This window comes from Neomonachus schauinslandi, chromosome 5, assembly GCF_002201575.2.
Source record: "Neomonachus schauinslandi chromosome 5, ASM220157v2, whole genome shotgun sequence".
Taxonomy (NCBI): Eukaryota; Metazoa; Chordata; class Mammalia; order Carnivora; family Phocidae; genus Neomonachus; species Neomonachus schauinslandi.
The window spans coordinates 103,629,021-103,654,722 of record NC_058407.1 but is presented as its reverse complement, the minus strand read 5'-3'; the positions used below and the strand labels follow the sequence as shown (position 1 = coordinate 103,654,722).

The 25,702-nt window shown below is 43.9% G+C and overlaps 1 protein-coding gene across 3 annotated transcripts in view; it reads left to right on the top strand.

Annotated features, from left to right (window-relative positions):
- MICAL3 (microtubule associated monooxygenase, calponin and LIM domain containing 3) overlaps nucleotides 1-25,702 on the top strand; it is a 216,241-nt gene that overhangs the window by 123,909 nt on the left and 66,630 nt on the right. For 2 of the 3 annotated variants that reach the window (XM_044915483.1, XM_044915484.1), the window contains 3 exons: nucleotides 9,449-9,635; nucleotides 19,629-19,717; nucleotides 20,497-20,584. In XM_044915483.1, the coding sequence (XP_044771418.1) occupies nucleotides 9,449-9,635; nucleotides 19,629-19,717; nucleotides 20,497-20,584 (364 nt within the window). Of the gene's footprint in view, nucleotides 1-1,637; nucleotides 1,737-3,776; nucleotides 3,834-6,140; nucleotides 6,249-8,731; nucleotides 8,840-9,448; nucleotides 9,636-19,628; nucleotides 19,718-20,496; nucleotides 21,058-25,702 lie in introns of those variants that run through there. The other variant, XM_021690745.1, reaches the window with a different exon arrangement.

Below are 25,702 nucleotides of genomic sequence, written 5' to 3'. Positions count from 1 at the left end.
GCGGGGTGCTACATGGAGATGTAACAGCTAGGTTGTCATCTGGGTAATTTATGATCACAGTCAGTGAAGTAGAATATAGCTAGGCTCTAGAGGCAGCAGTCAAACCTGGGTTCTGTGGAGTGGGCACCAGGGATTACAGTTGGAAAGAATATCTGGGTACATCTCAGTGAGTGAAAAACCATGAGCAATGAAAATCTTATAGATCATTGCTATATAGAGCTGAGAATAGTAAATTTACTTGGCTGTGAAACAACTGTAAGTCACAGTTACATGTAATTTTTCCTCAACACTAAATCAAGGATGGTATCATGAGTCTTGGCCCTGTAAATTTATCTCCTGAGAGAAGATTCTGTAACATTCTGGTGCTCCAGAAACATGGGAACAGAGGCACTTTGGTGGTGTATTCCATTGGCCCTCTGCTTCTGACTCATCCTGACGATGGCCTTCTTTAGCTCCCTTTAGGAATGAGGGGGGCTTACCAGCGATACCTTGCCATGACTCACTTTTTGTTTTTCTTGAAGAGGTTTGGATTGAGGCAGGAGGGTGTGGCAAGCACAGCAATCAATGGTGGCTGAGTTGGCGCAAGGATCGGTTTTAACTTAGGTCATGGTATGGAAGAGGGAAAATGAATAACAACTTTGCTTGTCAGTGACTTCTCTTTTTTACCTTTCTTTGTAAACACTTTGGCTCTTCCCTCCCCACCCTTCTGCCTTTTGGTCTCAGAAATGCGCCCGGCAGGCAAACTGCACATTAATCAGCCTTGGTTTGGAAGTAAATTGTCATGAGAGGTTGGAACACAGGGGGTCTGTATCCCCTGGCCTCACAGCCTGCACAGCTTTTTCTCCCTCCCAGGCTTCCTCTGTGTGCTGCCCCACATGGTCATTCTGGGCATGAGGAAATGGAGGATTCCTCTGGCCTAGAAACAAGTAATTGTTTCTTAAGTACCGAAAAGTTCTCTAAATCACAGATTCACAGGAAGGGAATACAATGGAGAGGGGCAAAATGGGGAAATAATCCATGAATATATATGGTGTTCGGTTAGTGACAGATGTACTTATATTCTTACATTCTGTTTCCTGTACTTCCTTGTATTTCCCTGGTGGTTTTCCAGAACCTTTTAAGTGCACTCGAGGGGCTGAGGAGAGGGAAGCCATGGCAGGGTGTTGTCTTGAGCGGGCCCTCAAGGAGAGTGCCACTTTGCTGCTGGTGGGTGTACAGGTGGCGGAGCCCTCGGGAGGCGGTCACCACACTCCCCTCGTGATGGTTGGCCTGTGTGCCCTTTCTCTCTACCTACATCCTAGCTCATTTCTTCTATCCTCAACTTCCCTGATAAAACCAACAAAGAATATATCCTTGATCCCTGGCATTTAGAAAGTGTTACACTGTAAGTTCTGCCCCAAGACCAGCTACAGATACTACCCATGTGGTCTGCACTTACCAGATAGCGCGAGCATGGCATGGAAGCCCGCCGCCAACTGTGACAAGCTGTCCTCCCTGACCATACAGCCATTGCTGTGGACGATGGAGAGGCACAGGAGGGATGGCTTTGGTGAATGCTCTTAATCCTTCCAGAACCAGCCTAAACATGGCCCCTGTTTCACCATTGTTCTCTCTGTTTGTGTCTGTTGGTGTAAAAGCGACGGGAAAAGGAGCGTTCTCGGACCTGCCCCAAAAAAGTGATCACACTCTCTCCTCCCCCTACTCCACCTCCCTGTCGGGCGCCTGGCAGCCAGCAGGTGATCTTTTCTGCATGCTCTGTGGTCCTCGTCTCTGTCTTCCTGCCTGCCTGCGTAGGTGGCTAGGGTAGAGACCAAATCAGGATTCCCTCTTTTCAGAGCTAACAGTTAAAAAAACAGAAAGACCAGGGGCGCCTGGGTGGCTCAGTCGTTAGGCATCTGCCTTCGGCTCAGGTCATGATCCCAGGGTCCTGTGATCAAGCCCTGTATCGGGCTCCCTGCTCCGCCGGAGGCCTGCTTCTCCCTCTCTTACTCCCCCTGCTTGTGTTCCCTCTCTCGCTGTGTCTCTCTCTGTCAAATAAATAAATAAAATCTTTAAAAACAACAACAACAACAACAAGAAAAAAAACCCAGAAAGACCATTTGTAGCAGAAGCAACCTTACTGCTACAAATGAACAATTCCCGATCAGACCCCAGGATAGCACATAATACATTCAAACACTAGCTGGTTTAATCTAGCCCCACATCATAGCAAAACAACTATGCAAGCAGAGACTAAAACTATTATTTGTCACAGATGCACAGTCCCCAAAGCCCTGGAGAGCAACACATTTTTTATATAACCTCATTTAAAGCAGCCACTTTTGTCTTGCTACCCAAGGAGATATAATTAAGATGGGCTTTTGGAAGCCTTTTATAGGGCCTCACTTTATGAATTTGGTTCCTTCTGATTTGGAGAGCCCTGCTTCTTGCTTATCCAACTTGGGCCAGCAAACACCTGCCCTTCCCGTCTACCCATTCACACTCCAGGCAGATCATTTGAAAAATGCTTTATAGAGCAGTTAACCACAGACATGATTAAAGAGGACAACAAGCATACTTATATAAAGTATATTTATAGAATATAAAGTGACCTTTGTAGGATATCCCTATAAAATAAGATACTAATTTTAAAGGCAGGAACTGTGGAAAGATATTTTCTCAACTAAGGTGGCCTATTTAAAAGGTGACCCCTTGTAATGTGTCTGATTGTTAAAGACCCACACTGTGTACCTGGGTCTAAGAACTGAGCCACTGTAGGTTTAGCGATTATGCTATGCCTTGTCTCTACATAAGAACTAAAACTTAGATCCAGGTGGTATTCTCAGTTCTTGCTGTGTTATCTCAATCAATTCTCACAATAACCCTACAAGGAAGGTACTATTATCACCTCCATTTTACGTATGAGGAGACTGAGGCATAGGGTAAGGAGGCCAAGCACTTGGTACAAGTTCACACAGTAAGTAATGGAGGAGCCAGGAGTTGAATCTGGGTGATGTGACTTGAGCCCAAGCTCTGGCCTCATCCTGCCTGTGGAGACAATATGCCCATGGGCCACATTACAGGCTTTGGATTAGTTTTTCCACCAGCACACAGCCATAAGCTGAATCCTCAGCAATAATCCAAAGTGATAAGAGTAGCCTTCCCTTCCCCCACGTGATTGCTGATAGTGGTTTCCTCAGGTCGGTGGAGGCAGCCATATGCCTGTCTTCAGGATTTCCATCCCTGTCATGTACACATTCCTCTCTGCTGACTGAAAATGCTTCCAGTCGTCCACGTTTCCCTTTAACAAATAATGCTTTGGTCCCATGTTCTTGTTCAGGGACCACTCCCCACCCTGGAGTTTCCTCTGGACTGTTGTAACGGCCATTTGTTCCAGGCAGTTTCCATCTCCCCACCTTTCCTTTCTAATGTCTTGTTGTGGAAAGCTTCACCCTCCTAACCGGCCTCTCCTATTAAGCCTTCCATTGAACGCCTCTGATCTTGTGCCACTGTGTGAAAGAAATAGTTTGTTCCACTTTGGTACTAACCATAGTTCTTTATATATGTGGCTGACCTTACTGGAGGCCAGATGGACAGAGTGCTGGACAGAGAGTTGTCCTAGGGTCAACTGTGGGACGTGGGATTTGATAGAGATGGGAGTGTGGTTACCTGGGGTGGGGATCTGTCAGGGGCAGGGGATATGTGTTGAAATGAATTCTGAATTTCTGGCACTCTCACTTAGTAGGTCCATATAGAACATTTGGATGGAGCTTAAGTTTCTACTTTGTTGCCAACAGACATACAGGGATCTTGATGCTGACAGCCGTGGCAAGCAGAGTCCCCACCATGAGAGGGTAAAAGAGCATGAACCGTGGCATGGGATGCTGAGGGCCAAACATATGGGGCACGCTGTGGTGGTGGGGCAGAGGGAAGGTGGGAATGGTCCCTGCTCCCCTTGCTTTGTGCACACTCTTGTCACCCAGCCAAGAGCAAGAATTCTTGTTGCTAACCGTGTTGACCTATGTATATAGCATTCACAGGAGAGCGTTCATCTGTCCAACATTCAGATCAGTAAGCAGGTGGCATTTGCTTCTGTCTTTTGATATTCAGGGTTCTAGAGGTAAAAATACTGTGAGAGCCAAAGCTCTTACTGGTGTAGGGATTTTGCAAGTATGAAGAGGATGGAGGGGAAGGAAGGCGGTGACAGGATGCGGGTATGTAATAAAAAGGTTTAGCTACTCTTTTCTGAAAAACTGAAGGGGCAATTAGTGAATACACCTGGCCATCATATCATTTGACAAATAGCAGAAATGCCCATTTTAAAAAGCCTGCTTATTTTATGAAACTTTTTGGGTTGTTATTTTTACCCTTAAACCTGGTCCCTGAGTGGGTATAGCTCTGCAGCAAGAGTGAAGAATCATCTCTTAATTTCACATGGGCCTTTTTCTTTTATTTTTACCTCTCTTTCTGCTTTTGCTCTCTGAGAAATAGAGTCACAGCTACGGAAGCTAGTGCTGTCTCCCTAGGCCCTGTTACCATGTGAGGAGCAGGCGGTCTGTGTGCTGCCAGGACCACACGTGGATCGGTGCTGGGTGAGGGGGAAGAGACCGGGATGGAGGTGGAAAGAGGGCATCCCTTTCATCTCCTCACGCACAGCCTTGCTCTGCTTCCTTACCTTCTGCAGGGGCTGCTTCCTCCCACGAGCACTGTGTGTGCCCAGCCTCTTTCTTCTTCCCAGGCTATATTCCTTTCAAAAAGAAAACTAGGCATTTTCATGGAGAAGGGCAAGCCGTGCATTTCAGGGCATGCATATTTAATGAGGTCCTGATGATTTTTCATGAAACAGTGCCTAAGCAAAGAAGAACAGAGGGAAGTGTGTCGAGGAAAAGGAGAGATAGAGGGATGGGCAGGGAGAAGCTGTCAGACGTCTGGGGCTGCAGTGCCCAGAGGAAAGGTAGCATTTTCCCAGTGAGCTGCTTTCTGGATTCTTCACTTCAGGGTTCCTGTCTAGATACCTTTAAGGGTTACCATTTATGTTCTCTTCCAAGATTTTCTCTCCACTATTCCATAATCTTGCCTGTGCACTCACCTGCTCCTTCACCTTCCCACCCCCAGTCTTACCATCATCTTCACTGCTTTGCCATCTCTGGCGGGGAGCTGCCTTCTGTCTTGTTTCTGTCTGGTGGGTGGTACTCTTCTACAGAGATTTCCGCCGCCCCCCCACCACCCCGGGCCTCAGCTGAGCTGAGGGCTAGTGAGCTGGCTGAGCATCTGGAGCACCCGTTAAAGCTATGAAGTTAATGGGGGCTCTGAACTGGGGGTGCAGTGCATCTGCTTGGAGCTAAAGGGACAGAGGGCTGGCTTCTCTTACCATGACAGTACCTCTTCCTTCTACCCTGCAAGTACTTCACCCTGAACCTGGTAGGAAACTAAGCAGTTAACACTTGCCAGAGCTCTCAGCCCCCTTCTCCCTCTCTGGGGACTGGACAGCTCCTGGCTGCATGGGCCCCGGAGGATCCCGGTTTACTTTTGTTGCACATGCTGCATGCAGTCCGCAGAGGATGTGGGATCTTTTCTCCTGATCATTGCTGGGATTTGGCTGGCTCCTTGGCAGGCAGTGTTTCTCTGAGCACTGGCAATAAGAAGAGGCAAAGCCACATTTCTGGCCTTTATGGAGAAGGAGTCAGCTTCACTCTAGATTTGCTATCTCTGTTCACTGTTTGTAAGCTGGTAGAATCTCCTTCTGCCCAGAAATCCCAGCTCAAGCCAGTGAGGGGCTCTGCAGAGCATAAGGAGTGTGTGTGTGAGCAGGACACCACCTCTGCCCTCTGCCACTTCCTGGCCGGCAGCGTTTTCCACTTGGGGTGAATTGAATAAAACCACCAAACAGGAGAAGACAAGGCTTGCAGAAGAGGCTCACAACTACAGTGACCGTGTTCCAGAGCAAGCTTCACTATAAGCATGAGGCAAGGGTGAGCTAAAAGCAAAATGGAAGCCTTGAATGAGCCATTCATGCTTTTGGGAATAAGAATATTTCTTTACTTTGTTTATTATTTAGATAAAGGTCTAAAACTCCCAAATTCCTCATATTTAGGTCACTGTGTAACTTTGTTTAACGTTTCCTTTGATTTTTTTTTTTTTCTCCATCTTGTATTTTGTAGCCAGAGCCTGAACCTTCTCGTCGATTCTTTGTTGACCAGTGGGAGCTTTCTCTTAGTCTCCGCTCCTCCACCCGCCCCGCTTCTCCTTCCTCTGACTCCCTCCGACAGGTAGCACAGCCTGGAATTTGGCAAAGCTCTTTCCTCTTCAGCCTCTCTTCAGCCTCTCCTCAGTTCACCTATACAAATGTCATGTGGCCCAATGAGGTTGCAGAGCTCTTAACTTTGGCCTGTCTTCTGTGGGAATCCACCTGTGTCTGTCTGTTTTGCATGTAAGGTCCGTAGGCATACACCAAAGTTACGGAGGCTGCTAGCTTTCATGGCATCAAATTCTATCAAATAAACCCACTTTTTTTATATTTCAACTATATCGAATAATAATAAAGTTTTCAGCCATTAGCTTTTTAAATTCCAAATGTCTTCATATTAATACGTATGACAAAATATGGACCATAGTGTAATTAAATCTCTTAAATGGAGTGGTGATTATGCAGTATTCTGGGTGCCTCTTGAATTGTAATCATTTGAAGAATGAGCCCTGCTTCTTCCTACAATGGAACTGATCCAGCTGTGGAGTAGCTTAGAGAGTGATTGGCAGGTCTTTTTGCCCTGTTTGTGTTTCCCATTCTCAAGCAGTCTATGCAGTACGTGTGCGGAAGCACATGCATGTGTGGTGGCAAAAGTATAAGTCTAACAATTGCTACATTGAGACTCTTTCTTAAGATTGGGGAGAAGGAAACCATCTGCTTTTCATGCCAGAAAAAATAGAACTTGAGTCTCCACCTCTCTTGGGGGATGCTTGTCAGTATTACCACATCGCTGAGAACTGAATGTGACCAGTGCCTTTGCATGCAGGCAGCCCTGGGCTGTATGTATTTGCTGAGGATGCCGGTTCTTGGTGGGAGGGAAGGGTCCTGGCTGAGCAGTGAGGACCCAGGGTTTGCTCAGCGTCCCAGCCTCATGTGTGACATCTGGCCTACACTCTCACTTTCTGCAGAATGAAGCGCAATTTTCTGCACCCTCAGTGTCAGCTGTTAAATGATCTGCTCTGCTTTGCCTGGTGCCAGTCTGTTCCAGGTGTAAGCTTCCCTGATATCTCTAAGCTAAAGAAGGTTTAGATCTTAGAGCCACTTGTTTTTCTTGACTACTAATGGGTATAAGCTGTGAAGTTAATGAGCAAGTGGCACCAATCCTTGGAAATCTCCTCATTTTAAATTGAAAAATAGAATTGACTCCTCAGTTCCAGCGGAACCCTGGAGAATTGTTTGCTCATTTGTGCTTCTGTTATTCTCATAGAGTTCACATGGAGTTAGTTTTACCCCAGAGCACTTCCCTTATTTGTTCCTGCCTAGCCCAGGGCATGCTGTTGCTCAGGCCCGCAATTCTCTTACACATGGCTTTGCGTGTTGTCCATTCAAACCACTTCCTAATGGAGTTGTGAACGTCCCCCAAGACAACTGCCCTGGTGTGTTTCTCAGTCAGAATTAGAGTCAGGACTCCTCAAACTCGGCAGGCAGCTGTCCTATTGCACATAGTTTATGAGAGGAGTGTTGCACACACAGGGTGTCCTGATCATTTCCACGTGGAAGGGTGACTGTGGAGTCTCTAACGGACAGCCAGCAAGGCTTTGACCTCATTCCCTGGGGACAGGCTCAAAGCTAGGCTGCCTAGCAGGAAGGCTTACAATTGAAATTTGGTAGTTTTCTTGTTACTTCTTCGGCATTGCTAGAAAGAGGATTGAATTGGTTAGATTTTTTCTTTTCTCTTCTTTCAACCTATAAAAAAATAATCCCTCCTGGACGAAAAACACATTCTGATTTCCCAAGACTATACCAAACCACTTGTCTGCATGGCTGCAGGTGTTAGCCTCCTGCAGCCGAGTTTAAGAAGCCCAGCCGGGTCTAGAAGGTTTTAGCCTTAGTGCCCAGATAGAACATACAAATACCAACAGAGAGAATGGGCCGAGAAGGATTTTTCCAGATAAAGCTCAGGAATATTTGATGAATATGACAGGGGTTGTGAGCGAAGCATTAATAGGAGGAAGGTGATCATCACTAGTAAGGCTACTGGCATCTTTTACCCAAGTGGAGAGTCAGCCCTGCAAGAGTGAGCTTGGTTTCTTTCTAAATGAGGAAGTAACTTCCCAAGCCCTCCCCAGACCCAACTTGAAACATGCTGTTCATCTGGACATCTGCTGTTTTGGTAGGAGTTGTTCATCTTGAATTCTTCATATGTAATTTGAGTCACTAGGATGTGGGCCCTTCTTATTCTGTTCTATATTTGTATCCATCCTGTCTTCCCACCTCCCTGAACTATATATTCCGAAAAGACATGAAAGACTAAGTTCTCCCTTACTGAATTTAATTATTCCTGCAGCCATTATTCTTACCAATGCTGATACGTCTGTGTGGACAATGACACCGTTTTTCTTACCACCAAGTTTCCCTGCTTGTGGGCACTGTGTTGGCATGGTTTGCTGCTGCACCTTGTATTCATTTTATACCTTTCAACGATTTTTTCCCCTGTCTTCTTAATTTATTTTTTTCCTTCTCATTTCCCTTCATTCTGGTCATTTTATAATCTCCAACCAATAGAAGTATATAAAGATGTACACGGGCGGAGTGAGCTCATTGGCTGAGCAGATAGCCAATCAGCTTCAAAGGAAAGAACAGCCCAAAACCCTTCTAGACAAGAAAGAACTGGTAAGAGATGTGTTAAGGACACTGTCTATCTAGATATAGCACAGCTGTGGTAAATAAACCTGGTTAATTCTAAGTAGTTTAGTAACATATATAGCCAATATATGCCATGTGGTAATTTTTTTTTAGGTTATCTGAATTTTGTAACAATTTCTAGGACTGAATGGTTGTTTAGAATGTCGTGTGGAAAAACATACTTAGTATCTCTAAAAGTGATTTCTCTAGAGTCCAGGGGACCCATATCCATGTAGAACCATATCAACACTGAAGAGGTATTTTTATGCTACCTTCAAAACAGAATTCTGCCAAAATAATTCGGTTTGATTGTTGTGAAATTCTGTAAAACCACCTGGGGTCTCCTCTCGACTGTTGATGAACATCGATTCAGAACCCAGTTCCTGCTGCTTGCTGCATAGAAGGCACATGTGACAGTCTCTGCACTCGTGCCACTGTTTGGGGGGATAGCCAGTAGCAAAGTGAGCCATCTAAGTCTGTCTCAAAGCAAAATCGCTTAGTGAGGGTTAGTTTCACATCTGGAGAGGGTCGTGCACCCCCTGGAGGTGAGCCTGAGAAGTGTTGCCCTAACGTGCCTCCCACTGCCCCCCATTACAGGGCTCGATAAAGAAGGAGTTCCCACAGAACTTGGGAGGCAGCGACACATGCTATTTCTGCCGGAAGCGGGTCTATGTAATGGAAAGGCTGAGTGCTGAGGGCAAGTTCTTCCATCGGAGCTGCTTCAAATGCGAGTACTGCGCCACCACCCTGCGCCTCTCGGCCTACGCCTATGACACGGAGGACGGTAAGCCTGTTTGCACTTAGATACTGGGCCTAGGGACACTGTTTTCCATGTGAACTGATCTTAGGGCCTCTTACTGCGTTCTTATATATACATCTTTTTCTGCTTCGCCTAACCCTTCCCATCCATCTCCCTCTACTCTTCTGTTTTTTTCTCTGAGACTCATAAATATTTCCCTAAAGTCACCAGGCTGTAGCATAGCATTACTCAGCAGTGATGGTAATGAGAATGGCATGTGTTTACCTAAATCACTTCCCTGGCTTCACAGACATGTGTTTCTTACCTCAGGGTGGGATCTTAAAATAAAAGGGACACAAAGAGGATGAGGCTTTTTTTTGTCTTTACTTTAGAGAAGGGGATATCACAGGTCTGTAGAAGTCCTATCTCTTGCCACAGGTCAGTGACAGCAAATTAAAACTGGATCTCATGCCGCCTGGGTTCTCAGACTTTGCTTCTGGAGGATGACCAAATTATGCCCATCTCTCTCTAGCATCAGCATCTCTCTGATGAATTGAGAGTTTGTTCCACAGGATCTAAATCTAATTTACTGCAGTGTTCAAGCCCTGGCCTTTTGTGGCATGTATTGTTTTTATAATAGACCTTAATGGAGCAGAAGGTGGGGAATTATACAAATAGATGACAAAGCCTGATAGACAGACCTGTCTGCCATTTGAAAACTCTTTAAGATTAATTGAAAAGGTCACCAAAGATATTGATTACTGAATTCATTCCTGTGGAGTGCTGAAGGAACTTCATGAGAGGTAGTCTTACTCATTCAAAAGTAATGAAAAGACCTAGAATTATAGGAGTCCTCACAGAGGTGGCATTATGTGACCTCATTTTGGATTCTCAGACCCAATTCCAATGAAAGGGGGTGGGGAGTCCCTCACCCCACCAGCCCCACAACACCAAGCAAGTCTCTTTCACCAACAGGGTATATGAGAATTCAGCTCAATTCTGACACTGTCTACTCTACCCAGAGATAGCATCAGATTCCACAGGTTAAGGGCTCAGGCCTAGAAGACTGCCCCTCATCCCCCACTTTAGACACCAGTCACAAGCCCCAGGCTGTTACTTGTGCTTCTGACCCACTAGCTACAGATTGGGGGTTCCAACAACCTCTTCCTTAGGTTCTTTTCATTTGCTAAAACGTTTCACAAAACTCAGGAAAACACTTAAGTTTACCAGTTTACTAAAGAATATGATAAAAGTTAGAAATCAACAGCCACATGAAGAGATACCTAAGGCAAGGTCTGGAGAAAGGGCATAGAGCTTCCATGGCGCAACTCTCCAGGGGCGCACTGCTCTCCCTGTAGCTCGACATGTTCACCAACCCGGAAATTCTTCAGACCCCATCCTTTTGGGTTTTTATGGAGGCTTCGTTGCAGTCATGTTTGACTAAGTCATTGGCCATTGTTTGATTCAATCTCCAGCCCTCTCCCCTGGAGAGTTGGGGAGTACCCTAAAAAGGAGGTACCCTCTAATCCCACAGTTCGTCCTTCTGGCAACCAGCCCCTGCCCTTGGGTGGGGTCTAAAAGTTACCTGTATTACTACAACAAAAGACACCTTTGTCTAGGGAATTCCAAGTGTTTGGAGCTGAGTCAGGAACTATGGACCTAGACCAAATGTATAGGGGAAATATATTTGGTTTTCTGATATATATGTATGTCCATTACTACATTGGTAGGTAATTTTTGACTGAGGAGACAGTTGAAGATCCTTCAAGGTCCAGCCAGTAGATCCCCAAGTATTTTTGCCCATAGATTGTGTACTCATCTTTGCCACATTCTCTTGAGGACATGGATGAAATGTAAAATGTTCCTCAAGGAGCTTACATTCTGATGGACATGATAAGACAAGGGCACATGGAGCAACAACAGACGGTGAAGAGTATATAATTAAGGGCTAAGAGACAAAATATAGATTCTAACTTTGCAGAAGTTCAGGGGAGGAAGAAATTGATGAAGCTCCCAAGTTTTTAGGAATGACTGAACTGACCTTAGGCTAGACTCTGAGAGACAAGTATAAAATGTCTCAGTGGAGGAAGAGAGGGCATACCAGGCAAGAGAATGACAGGAGCTCAGATGGGAATGACCATGACATTGGGAGCAGATGAGGCAGGCCAGCCTGGCTGGGTGCATTGTTGTTGACTGGGGCGGGGAGGACAACAGATCTAAACAAGCTCCCCAAATTCTAACCCAAATGAATTTTTCATCAACCCAGCCCCTCCACAAAAGACAGATGAACTAGAGAAAAGAATGGAATTTTAGGGATCCTGAAGCTTTAGTCTGTTCTTTATCCACATTACTGTGTGACTCAGAAATCTAGCTGAAGGGCCTCAGATAAGAAAAAGGGAAGTCACAGGCCGTTTGTAGGAGAAAAGAAGTAACCCAGGCACTGTGGTGGGCCCTCTAATACATACCATGTCCTTCTGTCCTCACAACAACCCTATACAGTAACTAGTTTTATTATTGCAACTTTACAAATCAGGAAGCGAATTCAGAGAAGTCATAAGTTCCTTGTTCAAGTTCACACAAAACTAGTAAGTGCTGGTTTGCACAGAATGACCTCTGGGATCCCTTCCAGGTCAGACATTCTGGGATTAGTGACTCTGGGCCTGTGTCAGCTCCACACTGGCAAATTGAGCATCTTACGCTTCAGAGAAATATCCATGTTTTACCCTTGTCCCTGATTAGTCTTCCTTTCAGCTCTTTTAAAAGGATGCAGTCTGCCCTAAAACTAAGCTCCTCTTTCTCTTGCCAAATACTAGCTTATTTTCAACTGCTGCCAGCTCTTTAGACAAGGACTCTAAATCAGACAGTGTGTCACGTCTTCCCCTGTCATCTCAAGGAGAGAAAACCCACTACCTGCTAAGGTGGTCTGTGAAGGGCCACCATCGGTAGCAACAAGCCTGAAACAGTCCACTGCTCTCTGTCTCTTCGAGTACCAACCACCCTGACCACCCTCTGCATCTTCCATTGGGACTACTGGTCTCCCTGCCTCCACCATTGCCCCCTACAGTCTGCTTCCACAAAGCAACCGAGGGATCTTAAAAGATGTAAATCAGATCTTTCCAGCCTCCTGCTTTGTACCCTTACTGTCTGCTGCAGTACAAATAGAATCCGCTCAGGCTGAGAGCTTTGCTTGTCTACCCCGGCCTACATTTCCTCTCTGCTGCCAGCTAGCTCACTGTACTCCTGCCACATTGGTTTCTTTCCATTTCATAAACCTAATTAAGCCACTCCTACCTTAGGACTTTGCACTAGCTGTCTCCTCCCCTGGAATGCACTTCCCCCTAATCTTCACAGGGTAGGCTTCTTGTCATTCACAGCTTTGCTTGCATATTCCCTCCTCAGAGAGGCATTTGCAGACCCCCTGATCTGTGGTACTCATCATTACCTGATACTTATTCACACATTATCTGCTCTATCTGAGCAGAGACTAGTCTGTCTTCTTGACTGGAACATTCTCAGTGTTTAGATTAGTACTCCTATGATGGCATTCAGTGAGCTGTTGAATGAATGAGTCATGGCCCATTATGCCTTAAGCTTACCCTTTAGCCATTTGTTTCCTCCGATTTCTTTTTCTAGTCACTCCCATATTTAATTATCAAGATTTAATTTATTTAGACCATCTAAAATCAGTGGCTTGACAGAACCAACCATAATTTGTGGTTAGTTTATAACATTAGTGTGGCTGTATTCACTGATTGAGACAGGCATCATAGTGACTAAAGGTATAGACTTTGGAGCCAAGCTTCCTAGGTTCAAATCCTCTGTGAGATTTACAGAGTAGGGGACACTTTGGGCAGGTTACTTAACCCTCTGTGCCTCACCTGGAAAAAGGTGGAGAGTAACAATATCTACCTTATTGAGTTCTGAGGACTAAATGAGTTGGTAGATATTATAATAGTTAGGATAGTATCTGGCACATGGTAAATGTTAGATAAAAATTAGTTCTTTTTGTTATTAATCTAAGAAGTAAAAAGTACCATCATGTTGAGCTTGGGAAGGGGTTTGAGGAGATACATTAATTGAGTACCTGCAACACATAATGTGATTTGTCATTTACTTATCTCACCTTATGAGTATTATCTTCATATTCTACATGAAGAAATGTGTTTCAAAATGCTAAATAGTTCACATGGCTATTGAGTGCTTGAGACAGTATTTAAACTGAGATCTGACTTCAATGCTCATGTTCCCTCCATCACATTACACTGCATTTTTAGAGAAAACAATTTTCTGGACTTTTCTTGAAAATTACCTTTTGGTTAGGTTTGGGACTTGTTTTGAAACCTAAGCCTCTTTCATTAATTTAGGATACTATAGCAGAATTCAGTGAGGACTCCCTGGAGTTTAGCCTATTGAGTTGTATTTTAAAATACTAGGATTCTACTTAGTAGAAAAAAGCAAACTAATGCAGGGGAAAAAAATAGAAGAAAGGAATGAAAGTAACTGTAACTATAGTTTTCTGATACTATAATAAAACAAGACTTGGTTATAAATAATAGAAACCCAAGTCAGATTAAAGTTGAAGCATTAGGTTTATATCTTCCTTGTAGATAGCATTCTCAGAGAAGGGCTGTCCTTTCTGTCTCACCATCCCTGAGCATCCCCCAGAATGGCTCTGGTTAGCCTGACTTAGCCACATGCTGTATCCTGGAGTGGGCTGGAAGAAAAGGGGATAGTCTTGACTGACCTATATGGGTCATATATTTATTCCTGTGGTGGATAATGTTAGGCCACATGGTTGATAGCCCATCAGAATCACATGGAGGAGGAAGGAGCATTTTTTAAAGAATAAGATACAGGCGCCTGGGTGGCTCAGTTGGTTGAGCGTCTGCCTTCGGCTCAGGTCATGATCCCGGGGTCCCGGGATCAAGTTCCGCATCGGGCTCCCTGCTCGGCGGGGAGTCTGCTTCTCCCTCTGCGCCTCACCCTGGTCATGTTTTCTCTCACTCTCTGTCTCTCAAATAAATAAGTTTTTAAAAAAATAAGGAATAAGATACAAAACAGACAAAAAAGCATATGATCCAAGCACTAATAAATTTTGTCTTGCCCTAATTACATTTTATCTTAGCCAAAATTCACAAAAGTGAGGGGCGCCTGGGTGGCTCAATCAGTTAAACATCTGCCTTAGGCTTAGGTCATGATCCCAGAGTCCTGGGATCACGCCCAATGTCAGGCTGCCTGCTCAGTGGAGAGCCTGCTTTTCCTCTGCCGCTCTCCTTGCTTGTGCTCTCTTTCTCTCTCTAATAAATAAATAAAATCTTTAAAAAAACATTCACAAAAGTGAAATGGTTTATTACAGATTGTAAAAAGAGATTGTGTCTAAGCTGAAAAAAATAACCCATGATTCAACTCCCCTCATAGAGAAATCAGCAGTGAGATTGATGGTCCTTTGGCTATCAGTGTTCCTGACAATAGATGTAGCGTCTCTGAGTTCTGGTTAAGTGCCAATAGCTAGTGGGAAATTCTATTTCAGAAAACATGCTATGTGTGTGAATATTATTTGAAATTATGAAATCCATAAACGACATTTTTCTAAAAGATTTAGTCAGTGTTGGGAGGCAGGGTACAGGTAAAAGAAGACAGAAGTCAGTTACTTTGAAGGAAAAGAGGAAGGATGTAGTAATCAGAGCACCAGCTCTGAAAAAGAAAGGCCATCTCACCTTTATTTCTTTTGACTTTTACGTCCTCCCCTTTTTTTCTCTAGCTTTATTGAGATATAATTGACACAACTGTATGTAAGTTTAAGGTGTACAGTGTGTTTATTTATACTTTTATAAACTGTAAAATGATTACCATCATAGTATTAGGTACCATCTGCATCCTATCACATAGTTATTAATTTTTTGTGTGTGGTGAGGATTTTTTCTTTTTTTAAAGATTTATTTATTTATTTGCGAGAGAGAGAGTGCGAGAGCATGCGCGCGCACACATGTGTGCCCGCAAGTGGGGGTGGGGGGAGAGAATCTCAAGCAGACCTGTGCCCCCCACCGCCCCGTTCCGCTGAGCACAGAGCCCAGCGCAGGCTCGATCTCATGACCCTGAGATCACGACCCAAGCCGAAATCAAGAGTCAGATGCCCAACTGACTTAGGTGACCAGTGACCAGCTACTCAGGTGCCCCTGTGATGAGAACTTTTAAGGTCCATTTTCTTTGCAATATTCAAGTATATAATACAGTATATATACTGTATATAACTATAACCACCATGCTGTACATTAGATCCCCAAGCTTATTAATCTTATAACTGGAAGTTTGTACCCATTGACCAGTATCTCATCATGTTCCCCACCCCTTAACCTCTGGCAACCACCATTCTGCTCTCTGTTTCTCTGAGTTTGTCTTTTTTAAATTCCACATATAAGTGAGATCATACAGTGTTTGTCTTTCTCTGACTTAACTTCACTTAGCATAGTGCCTTCAAGGTCCATCCAAGTTATTACAAATGGCAGGATTTCCTTCTTTCTCATAGCTGAATAATAATCTCTTGTGTATATATACCACATCTTTTTTATCCATTCATTCATTGACAGACACTTAAGGTTATTTCCATATTTTGGCTGTTGTAATGCTGTAATGAACATTGCAGATAACTACAAGATCCTGATTTTCAGTTTCTTTGAGTATCTACCCAGAAGTGGAATTGCTGGATCATATGGTAGTCCTATTTTTCATTTATTGAGGAACCTCCATACTGTTGTCCATAGGGGCTGTACCAGCTTACATTCCCACCAGAAGTTCATTAGGGTTCCCTTTTCTCCACACCTTCACCAACACTTAACTCTTCTCTTTTTGATGATAGCCATTATAACTGGTGTGAAGGGATAGCCTGTGGTTTTGATTTGCATTTCCCTAATGACTAGTAATGTTGAGCACCTTTTCGTCTACCTATTGGACATTTGCATGTCTTTTTTGGAAAACTGTGTCTTCAGTTCTGCCCATTTTTAAATCAGGTTGTTAGTTTTTTTGCTGTTGTATGAGTTCTTTACATATTTGGAAATTAACCCTTTGTCGGACACGTGATTTGCATTTTCTCCCATTCTGTAGGGAGAAATATTGCCTTTTCGTTTTATTGATTGTTTTTACTGTGCAGAAGCTTTTTACTTTGATGTAGTCCCACTTCTATAGATTTTACTTTTGTTGTTTGTGCTTTTGCTGTCATATCTAGGAAATCACTGCTGAGAGGATCAGTGTCAAGGAGCTTTTCCCCTGTTTTCTTGTAGTTTTGTGGTTTCAGGCCTTACACTTAAATCTAATCCATCTCAAGTTCGTTTTTGTGAGCGGTGTAAGATAGAGGTCCAATTTCATTCTTCCGCATGTGGTTATCCAGTTTTCCCAACACCATATATAGAAGAGACCATCCTTTCCCCATCAAGTATGCTTGGCTCTCTTGTCAAACTGGGATTTATTTCTGGGTGTTCCATTGGTCTATGTGTCTGTTTTTATGCCAGTGCCATATACTATGTTGATTACTATAGCTTTGTGATATAGTTTGAAATTGGGAAATCTGATGCCTCTGGCTTTGTTCTTCTTTCTCAGTATTGCCTTAGCTATTCAGGGTCTTCCGTGGCTCCATACAAATTTTAAGATTTTTTTCTATTTCTGTGAAAATGCCATTGGAATTTTGATAGAAATTGCATTGAATCTATAGATGGTTTTGGGTAATATGGACATTTCAATAATATTAATTCTTCTGATCCACAAATATGGATATCTTTGCATTTGTTTGTATCTTCTTCAATTTCTTTTATCGAGGTCTTGTAGTTTTCAGTGTGTTGATCTTTCACTTCCTTGATTACATTTATGCCTAAGTATTTTATTTTTTTGATGCTAGTGTGAGTGGGATTGTTTACTTTTTCAGATGTTTTGTTGTTAATGTATAGAAACAACTGCTTTCTATGTGTTAATTTTTGTGTCCTACAATTTTACTGAGTTATTGATTAGTTCTGGTGGCATTTCAGTGGAGTCTAGTCTAGGATTTTCTACATGTAAGATCATATCATCTTCAAACAAAGATAGTTTTATTCCTTTATTATTTGGATGCCTTTTATTTCTTTCTCTTACATGATTACTCTGGCTAGGACTTCTAGTACTTTGTTGAATAGGAGTGGTGAGAGTGGGCATCCTTGTGTTCCAAATCTGAGAGGAAAACTTTTCAAACTTTCACCTTTGCGAATGGTGTTGGCTATGGGTTTGTTGTATATGGTCTTTCTTGTACTGAGGTATGTTACTTCTATAACCTAGTCTGTTGAGTGTTTTTATCATGAAAGGGTATTACACTTTGTCAAATGCTTTTTCTACATCTGTTGAGATCACATGAATTTTATCTTTCATTCTGTTCATGTGGTGTATCACATTTATTGATTTGTGTATATTGAAACATCCTTGTTATTCCAGGGATAAATCCCACTTTGTTGTGGTGAATGATTGTTTTAATGTGCTGTTGAACTGGGTTTTCTAGTATTTTGTTGAAAATTTTTGCATGTATGTTCATCAGGGATATTGGTCTGTAATTTTCTTTTCTTGTCATATCCTTATCTGGCTGTGTATCAGGGTAATGCTGGCCTTGTAAAATAAGTTTGGGAGTATTCCCTCCTGTTTAATATTTTGGAAGAGATTGAGAAGGATTGCTGTTAATTCTTCTTTAAATGTTTGGTGGAATTCACCAGTGAAGCCATCTGGTCCTGGACTTTTCTGTTTGGGGATAGTTTTGATTACTGATTCACTCTCCTCACTCAGTATTGGTCTATTCAGATTTTCTCTATCTTCATGATTCAGTCTTGGTATGTTAGATGTTTTTAGGACTGTGTTCATTCTTCTAGGTTATCCAGCTTGTTGGTGTATAATTATACGTAGTAGCTTCTCGTGATCCTTTGTATTTCTGTGGTATCAGTTGTAACGTCTCTTCTTTCATTTCTGATTTTGCTTATTTGGGTCTTCTGAATTAGTATAGTAAAGGCTTGTCAATTTTGTTTATCTTTTCAAAAAGCCAGACTTTAGTTTTCATTGACCTTTTTTATTGGTTTTCTGGTTGGGTTCTCTTATTTAAACTTTGAGAACAGGAAAGTTCATTCATCAAAGGAGTACCTTCTGCAAATGAAAAGGATAAATGGGAGTACTGCGTTTCAACAGTTTCTATAATAGGGTCTATCCTTTAATTTTCAAAAGCCTTGGCTCTTTAAAGTGGGAGTAAGGAAAGAGCCAAGAAAAAATGACCTTTTGTGACTGACTCCCACTATTGGTGTCATGGGAAAAGCCAATATGATTGTTTTTCAAACTTGGGACCACACCTGCAAAAGAAAATACATGTTACATTAGGACTCAATAAACACATGTAGACACAACTAAAAGCTGTAAGGACCAATACTTTGATTATGCCACTGTGCACTTTAATGCATTTTATTCTGCTTCATTCTATTCACAGTCCATTGCAGGACTGTTTGGTTTGGTTTTGTATTGTTTTTTAATGCTGATCCTGACCCACTAAGGGGTCATAAGGCTGGTTTGTGAATGGTTGCGGGAGAAGGGAGCAGCAGAGGGGGTCCAGTCAGAGCCAGTGCTCAGTGCTCCCCTACCCGCTGCAGCCTTCACGCCTCCACCCTGCGCTTGTGTTCATTCTTGGTTTCCCCAGAAATGGTAGCAGCTTTCCATGTGACCACATCTTTGTTCTGCACACACTGCCACTTTGTTCACTGGCCCTGCCATGCAAGCTTCACATCTTTGCTCTGGGTGCTGATTGGGTGATAGCTCAATGGCCTTCACATATCCCAAAGAAACCCCCTCCCCCTTCGGGCAAAGGGGAGAAGAGGACTGAAATCAAAAGTTTATAGGGAGGGTTTGGCCACCCGGGACAAGAAGCCTGGGCATTGGTGACAGCGCCCTGTGGCTAGAGGAGATAGACAGGAGTGTGCTGAGACCAAGGAGTCAGGTTCAGAATTAAGAGTCTCGCTCACTTCCTTTTCCCCGGCCTCTTGCTGCCTACAGGTAAATTCTACTGCAAACCACACTACTGTTATCGACTCTCCGGCTCCGCACAGAGGAAGAGACCAGCAGTGGCTCCCCTCTCTGGAAAGGTAATGATGATCCATCTGTAAGTGGGGGAGAAGCAGGAGGTGCATTTTAGTGTGGTGACAGGTGAGGTGCGGTTGGCCAGGCCTGCTAAATGGCCACTAAATTGCCTTTCTTGTGAATGGGAAGGGCCTGAGAGACAGTCACAGTCCATTTGGGGAGGAAACCAACTTTTCGAGTATAATCTTGATATTGCATTTCACTAAGGTAATGTTCCATCCACCACCTGAGTCAGATTTGAGAGATTATGTTAGACCCTTCTGTTTATATAAAAGAAGACTTTAGTCATTGTAAATAAGCATCTTTCTGAGAAAAGGACACCCTGCAAAGGAACATGGCTATAAATAATCTGCTCTGCTTGTCAATTCCTTTAACTTTCTTTATTCTGTGAATTACTTATCTAAGTACCTTTTTTCCTTCTTACTTTTTTTTTTGATGAGAGTAGCTCCTCCACTTCTCTTTGTGAAGGTGAACCGGGTATTCCCTTCACTACAGGATGTTACCTTGTCAGCTTGCAGGCTTACTAACCCGTTCTGGAGAGGCTTTTGTTGACTGCAGAGGGACTTGCAGGGAAAGGAAACTTATTCCAAGGTGGACCTAGATTTTGACTCCTGGCAATTTCCCCATGAAGTCTGTCCTGGATTTTTAAAGAAAGACTGACTGTGTGAAAAATAGAGTCTGGATTGACTGGTGAGAGCAGCGAACTAGCCAGGCAGGGGCCATTGCCTTCTGAGATTTTAGTGCTTCAGTCAGTCACTCTTCTTCTTCTTGCGGACTTTCCTAGGAGGCCAGAGAAGCCCTGCAGGATGGCCCGACTGTGGACGCAAATGGACGGGCCAGTGCCATGGCCAGCCCTGCTGAGAGAACCCCAGGTAGCCTCACTTCCTTGTTTGGCTGGGTGGTGCGTCACTCTCTCGGCCTCTGTGACAAGGCCAAGGGGATGAGCCAGCACCTCCAAAGCAACATTTCTTCGATTGGGCATCAAGTGGCCCAAAACCCTTTGGACTCCTTTTTCATGTGCCAGCTGCTTGCGTTCGGAGTCCCCTTTCTCTATGGCCTCTCGGAGGTGCTGGTACAAATCCGAGGGGAGTTGCGCTGGCAGACGGTGAGCCAGTAGGGGCGCCATCTAGTGAGCTTCAGTAATGTCCATTCCCAATCTCAAAGTATTGTTCCTGGGGCCCGGGAGTCTGCCCGCACCCATAAGACACACTGGGGTGGTCGGTCCAGGCCCCATCCATGTAGACAGGAATTCAGAACAGGCTGCTTGCCAGAGTCCCAGGGCCTCCTTGTTTTGGACTCCTTGGACAACATGGAATTGTAATAAGGCCCCATGATCTGGATTTGTGTTCACCTACACTTGAAATTCTTGCATCTCACTCCCTATTTAGGTATCTACATAAGCTAACACTGCACTTCCGTTTGACGTGTAACCACCATAGGTCATGCCCTGTCCTAATCACTTTGGGGCATTTGAACTTCTAATGAGGACCAAACCCTAATTTGTTCCATTTCCACTAATCATTTCCTTGTGTCAGGAAGTGAATGACACTATCCCTACCTCTGAAAACACATTTATTCTGGTGTTTAACTCATGGGCTCATGGACATTAGATTTGTTGTGAAGAATTGTAGTTTTTTTCCCTTAAAATTGCCTCTCTCTGCTCCGTGTCAAGCCAGCCTGTAAGATATGTCCCCAGTTCCACAAACTGCTGGGTGGTCCCAATACTCCCAGGGCAGCCACAGACTATATTACAACCCAGGGTCATTGTGTAGGTGAGAGAGGAAGTCAACAGGCCATGTTTCTGCTTCTCACACTTTTTCTGTCTTTCACAGCAGATAGATCTCAAGCAACCATTTACAAACTCATGAAAATTACCATATAAAAACTAGAGATTATCAGCTAATGCTAGAAACTATGGAGGAGTTGGTAGTGAAATTTCCATAATGGGAAAAGAGAAGAATTATCCACTCTACTTTCAAATGAGAGGTTTTCAGAGTTGCTTCTTTCCCTGTGCTTAAGAATTAGAGAAAGGGAGAATGTGCCCCGAGAGGGCAGCGATTTGGAGGCTAAGGCCCAGCAAACCCCAGCTGAGCTAGGTGAATTCAGCTTCTGCTCCTATGTGTGCCCACATTAAAATCCAGGGAAGCTTTTTAAGTGCCCCGTGAATTGGACCAACATTTTATAGCAATGTTTATGCCACGAATGACTTTGAAACCTGTAGCTTCGAAACCCTTTATAATCTGTCTTTCCCATGAAATGCTGGCAGCCTTTTGCAGTTGACACTCTCAGAGCACAAGGGGGATGTGCTGGTAGCGAAAAATCACCAAAGGGATCTAGACAGAGACTTAGGCTCTGGGTCTAGAATGTTCATTTGACCAGGTGAGAGCACACCCTCATCAGTCTGGGTCTTGTTCCAGCAGAGATGGATTTCCCAAGGAACTTGGCCACTCAGTAAAACAACTCAGAGAAATGAAACTTTCTTTTTCAGTATCAAGTACAGAACATTCTTTTAAAAAATTTAAACACAATGAAGTTCAGGTCGTTTCTGAGCAAGCCAAGTTTTGTTCACTTTCCCCTGTGGCTCAGTTTGCCATTCTTACTGTCTAGTTTGAAGGCATAATGGATTTAAAGTATCCGTAGAGAAGGAGAGGAATATTCTACAAAGCAAGGATAGAAGATAAGCGTTTGACAATGTAGTTAAATACTCAACCAAGAAAGAATCAAATCCCTGAGGACGTCTCAGCGCCTATGGTTCATGATTCTGAAGGTGACTTGCCTATTCTAGCACAAGGGATTCAAGATGTGCATCCCGGTGGGATCCCTGTTGAATCCCTAACATTAATGAGGCAGGCACTGTCCCCCCACTTTAATGCAGCTTAGGGCTAATGGGGTTCAGTTAGTATCTGCCTCTGGGGACTTGGGCTTTTGGAAATGACAGCCCTGAGTCTGAACATGCGCCAAAGCCCCAGCACTTCCCCTACGAGGTGTCTAATTCTTCCTAGCCTCTTCAGAAAAGGAACAGAATCATGGGTGGTATTTTATAGTTGGCATGAAGTAGATTTCTTTTTTTCTTTTGATAGGGATGTCTTTCTTTAAATCTCAAACTAAAGCTTTGATTAGTTAACTGGAATTTCCTTTTGAAAAGCTTCAGAAAACTCAGGTATTTCAGGGTCCCAGAAACGTGTCCTCGATAACAGTCATTAACCCAGATCCATGGTACATCTCCTCTCCTGCACTCTAGACAAGAAAAAGCTGTAAATGAATGAACTTGATTTCACTGTGTATAAATAAGCCATCCTCCTAGACCCATATCCCCCAGAAGGCAGAGCTGGAAAAACTATGGCTGTAGCTGGCACTTAACCCTGCTGTGTGTTTGCTCTGGGCCACCTCTGTGTTTATGGCAGTGCCCTCTTTTCCCTTATGTGCTTTCCCCCTTATGCCAAAATTACTGCTGTTGCCAAAAAACCAAACAACTCACAAGTTGAAAGAACCTACTCCAGGCCTGCTTTGCAGTGTTGTCTCTCTCTGGTGACCTAATCTGTAACTGCTGCTAATTTAGTGTTTGGAGGCAGACAATGTTTACAGTACTGTTGTTTATCATGTGCTTTTAATATAGAAACCCTCCTTTCTGTTCCCAAAATCTGTAAATGCTTTGTTTCCAAGCTTCGTATACTTACTGCTATAGATTAGTGGACCTGGCACAGATTTTCTACCCTGGCCTCCTAGTACCTGCCCTGACTTTAAGAAAAGTTGGGACAACAGGTAGAGAAAGAAAAACCCCAAATGAGATATTTTGTCCTTGGACATAAGACCCTCAATTGCAGGTTTTTTGGATCCTTTCTTTGTTTAGAAGAATCCCCTTTAGATTTCATATAGAGGATAATAAAAAATGAAGCATAAAGGTTATGGGGAATCATAAGGGAAGAGAAGAAAAAGCTTTTCTTGTAATACTGGCAACAGAGATGGGATGGAAAAGACAGTCTTAACTTTAAAAGCCACATAGCAGTTAACAAGAGGCAAATGCCTGCTCCCTGTCCCTAGACAACCCTTGCATGATCACCATTAGGTTCTATAGTTTGGGTGCTAAATGGGCCAGAATAGCCATGCGATACAAGGAATTCCGTGCAATCCTGGGGTTCCTGCCTGTCAGGACAAAGTTAGGAAATCTCACTGCTTCCCAAGCCCTCTTCCCTTATAGGCATTTCTGGAAAACCTCTTAGTAGAGCAAAGAGAATTGTGCAGTCCAGCTTAACTCCCCAGCCCTCCCCCAAGAGTCGTAGTTTAAAAAAAAAAGAGTTTGATGGTGATGTGTAAATATTTATACATATACACATGTATATTTATATAGGTGTGTAATTTCATATATACAAGTAGATATTTATCTATCATGTCCTAAATAATTATAACCATAATAATGAAGCTGTTTCTGAAGCTTCTTGTTCCTTGGTTCTGGAAACCAAGGGAGCTTTTCCAGTGGGGAACTGTGTCACTGGGCTGGCTTAGAGTTCTGGTCAGGGTTTGGAGGGAACAGAGCAAGCCAGCACAGGTGTGGACGTGGAGACTTTGGGGCGGGGGCTGGGTATCTCAGAAAATGAGCAGTACACGGCCCCAACCTCAGAAAGTACATTGATTCATGAGCAGACTAGGAAAGCAGGGGTTCTGTTGCTCACGGACTACCACAGAGAAGCAGACACCCCCACCCCCACCCCCCTTCCCTCTGTTTTGCTTCCAGGCGTGTGTATCACTGGGTTAGGTACTGCAGCTTCCTTCTGTCTCTTGGTGTTCGGTGTGTCTCTGTAGGGCAGTGGACCGTTCTTTGTCCCCCCTAAATGGGCCTCAGCATGGCCTTGAAGGCCTGACCAGCGGATTAAGGGGTTCCCTTTTTCCTGGGCCATTCAGCTTGGGGTGGAGGTCAGGGTAGAGGTTGGGGGGCGGTGGCAGCCAGCCAGGTTCCCACGGCCATGGTACAAAGACACCATAGCAAGGGAGGACGCACTGTGCCAAGGAACGCATCACCTGTCCACTTCTGGCCTTCGCTAAAGCCTTTACTTTTGCCCTTGTTTTTAATCTGTGCTGTGAGTTTTTGGTGTGTTTCTTTGTGAGTTTTTTAATTTAATTGTGTAACTTTGTTTTTGCTGTTACTGTGAAACTAAGGTGTTATGCTTTTAATTTTTTTTAACAAATGTTACCGTTCTTATTTAAGAGAATAAATTCCAAACAATCTTCAGGTTTCTGAGTTTTTCTTTTCCTTCTCTTTTTCCTGTTTGGAGGGTTGGAAAGGGGTTAGCATAGGCAGGTCTCAAGAGTGGGCCTGAAAGCCATTGTGCCTGAGGCCTGTCACTTCTGAGGTGGGGTCAGGAGAGAGTGTGGATATATTAAAATGGGGAAATGGGGTGTTTATACCTAAGATACAGATTGTCGTTAACAGAAAGGCCTCTGTTCACGGGGGTTGGCGTGGTGGAAGACATTTTGTTCTGCAGCAGCTACAGGTAGAAAAGAGTGAAAAGGTGCCCCCTGTGCCCCACATCCAGTCAGCCAGTGTGAGGGACTTGTGGGCTAGAGCAGATGAAGGGATAGAAATTCCCCAGAACCCATGTCTGCCACGGGGAAACGGAGCCAGATGCTTGCCTTTCCTGTTCCTGACTCTGGCAGGCTGCTTTGGGGACCTGGGAACAGTTATGTTTCTCTGTTTTGAGGCTTTTGCCTGGGCACAGTGACCTTGCTCCTGGTGACATTGAAGATTCTTGTTCTTTTCCCAGCTGATGTCTCTCTCATGCTATCTTTGCTATGACCTGGGCTCTGAGCTAGGCTGTCCAGTTCTCCTTGGCTACTCACCCCCAAGCCAGGAGAGATGAGCCTATTATTGCCTTCTCACACACACTGCTGTGACCTTAGTGGTGGCCTCTTCTGCCATGTCGGCACGCTGACCACAGTGGCACAGCCCAGCTTTGGTGTTAAATTGGGCCAAAAGGGGGCACCTGGTGGGGGAG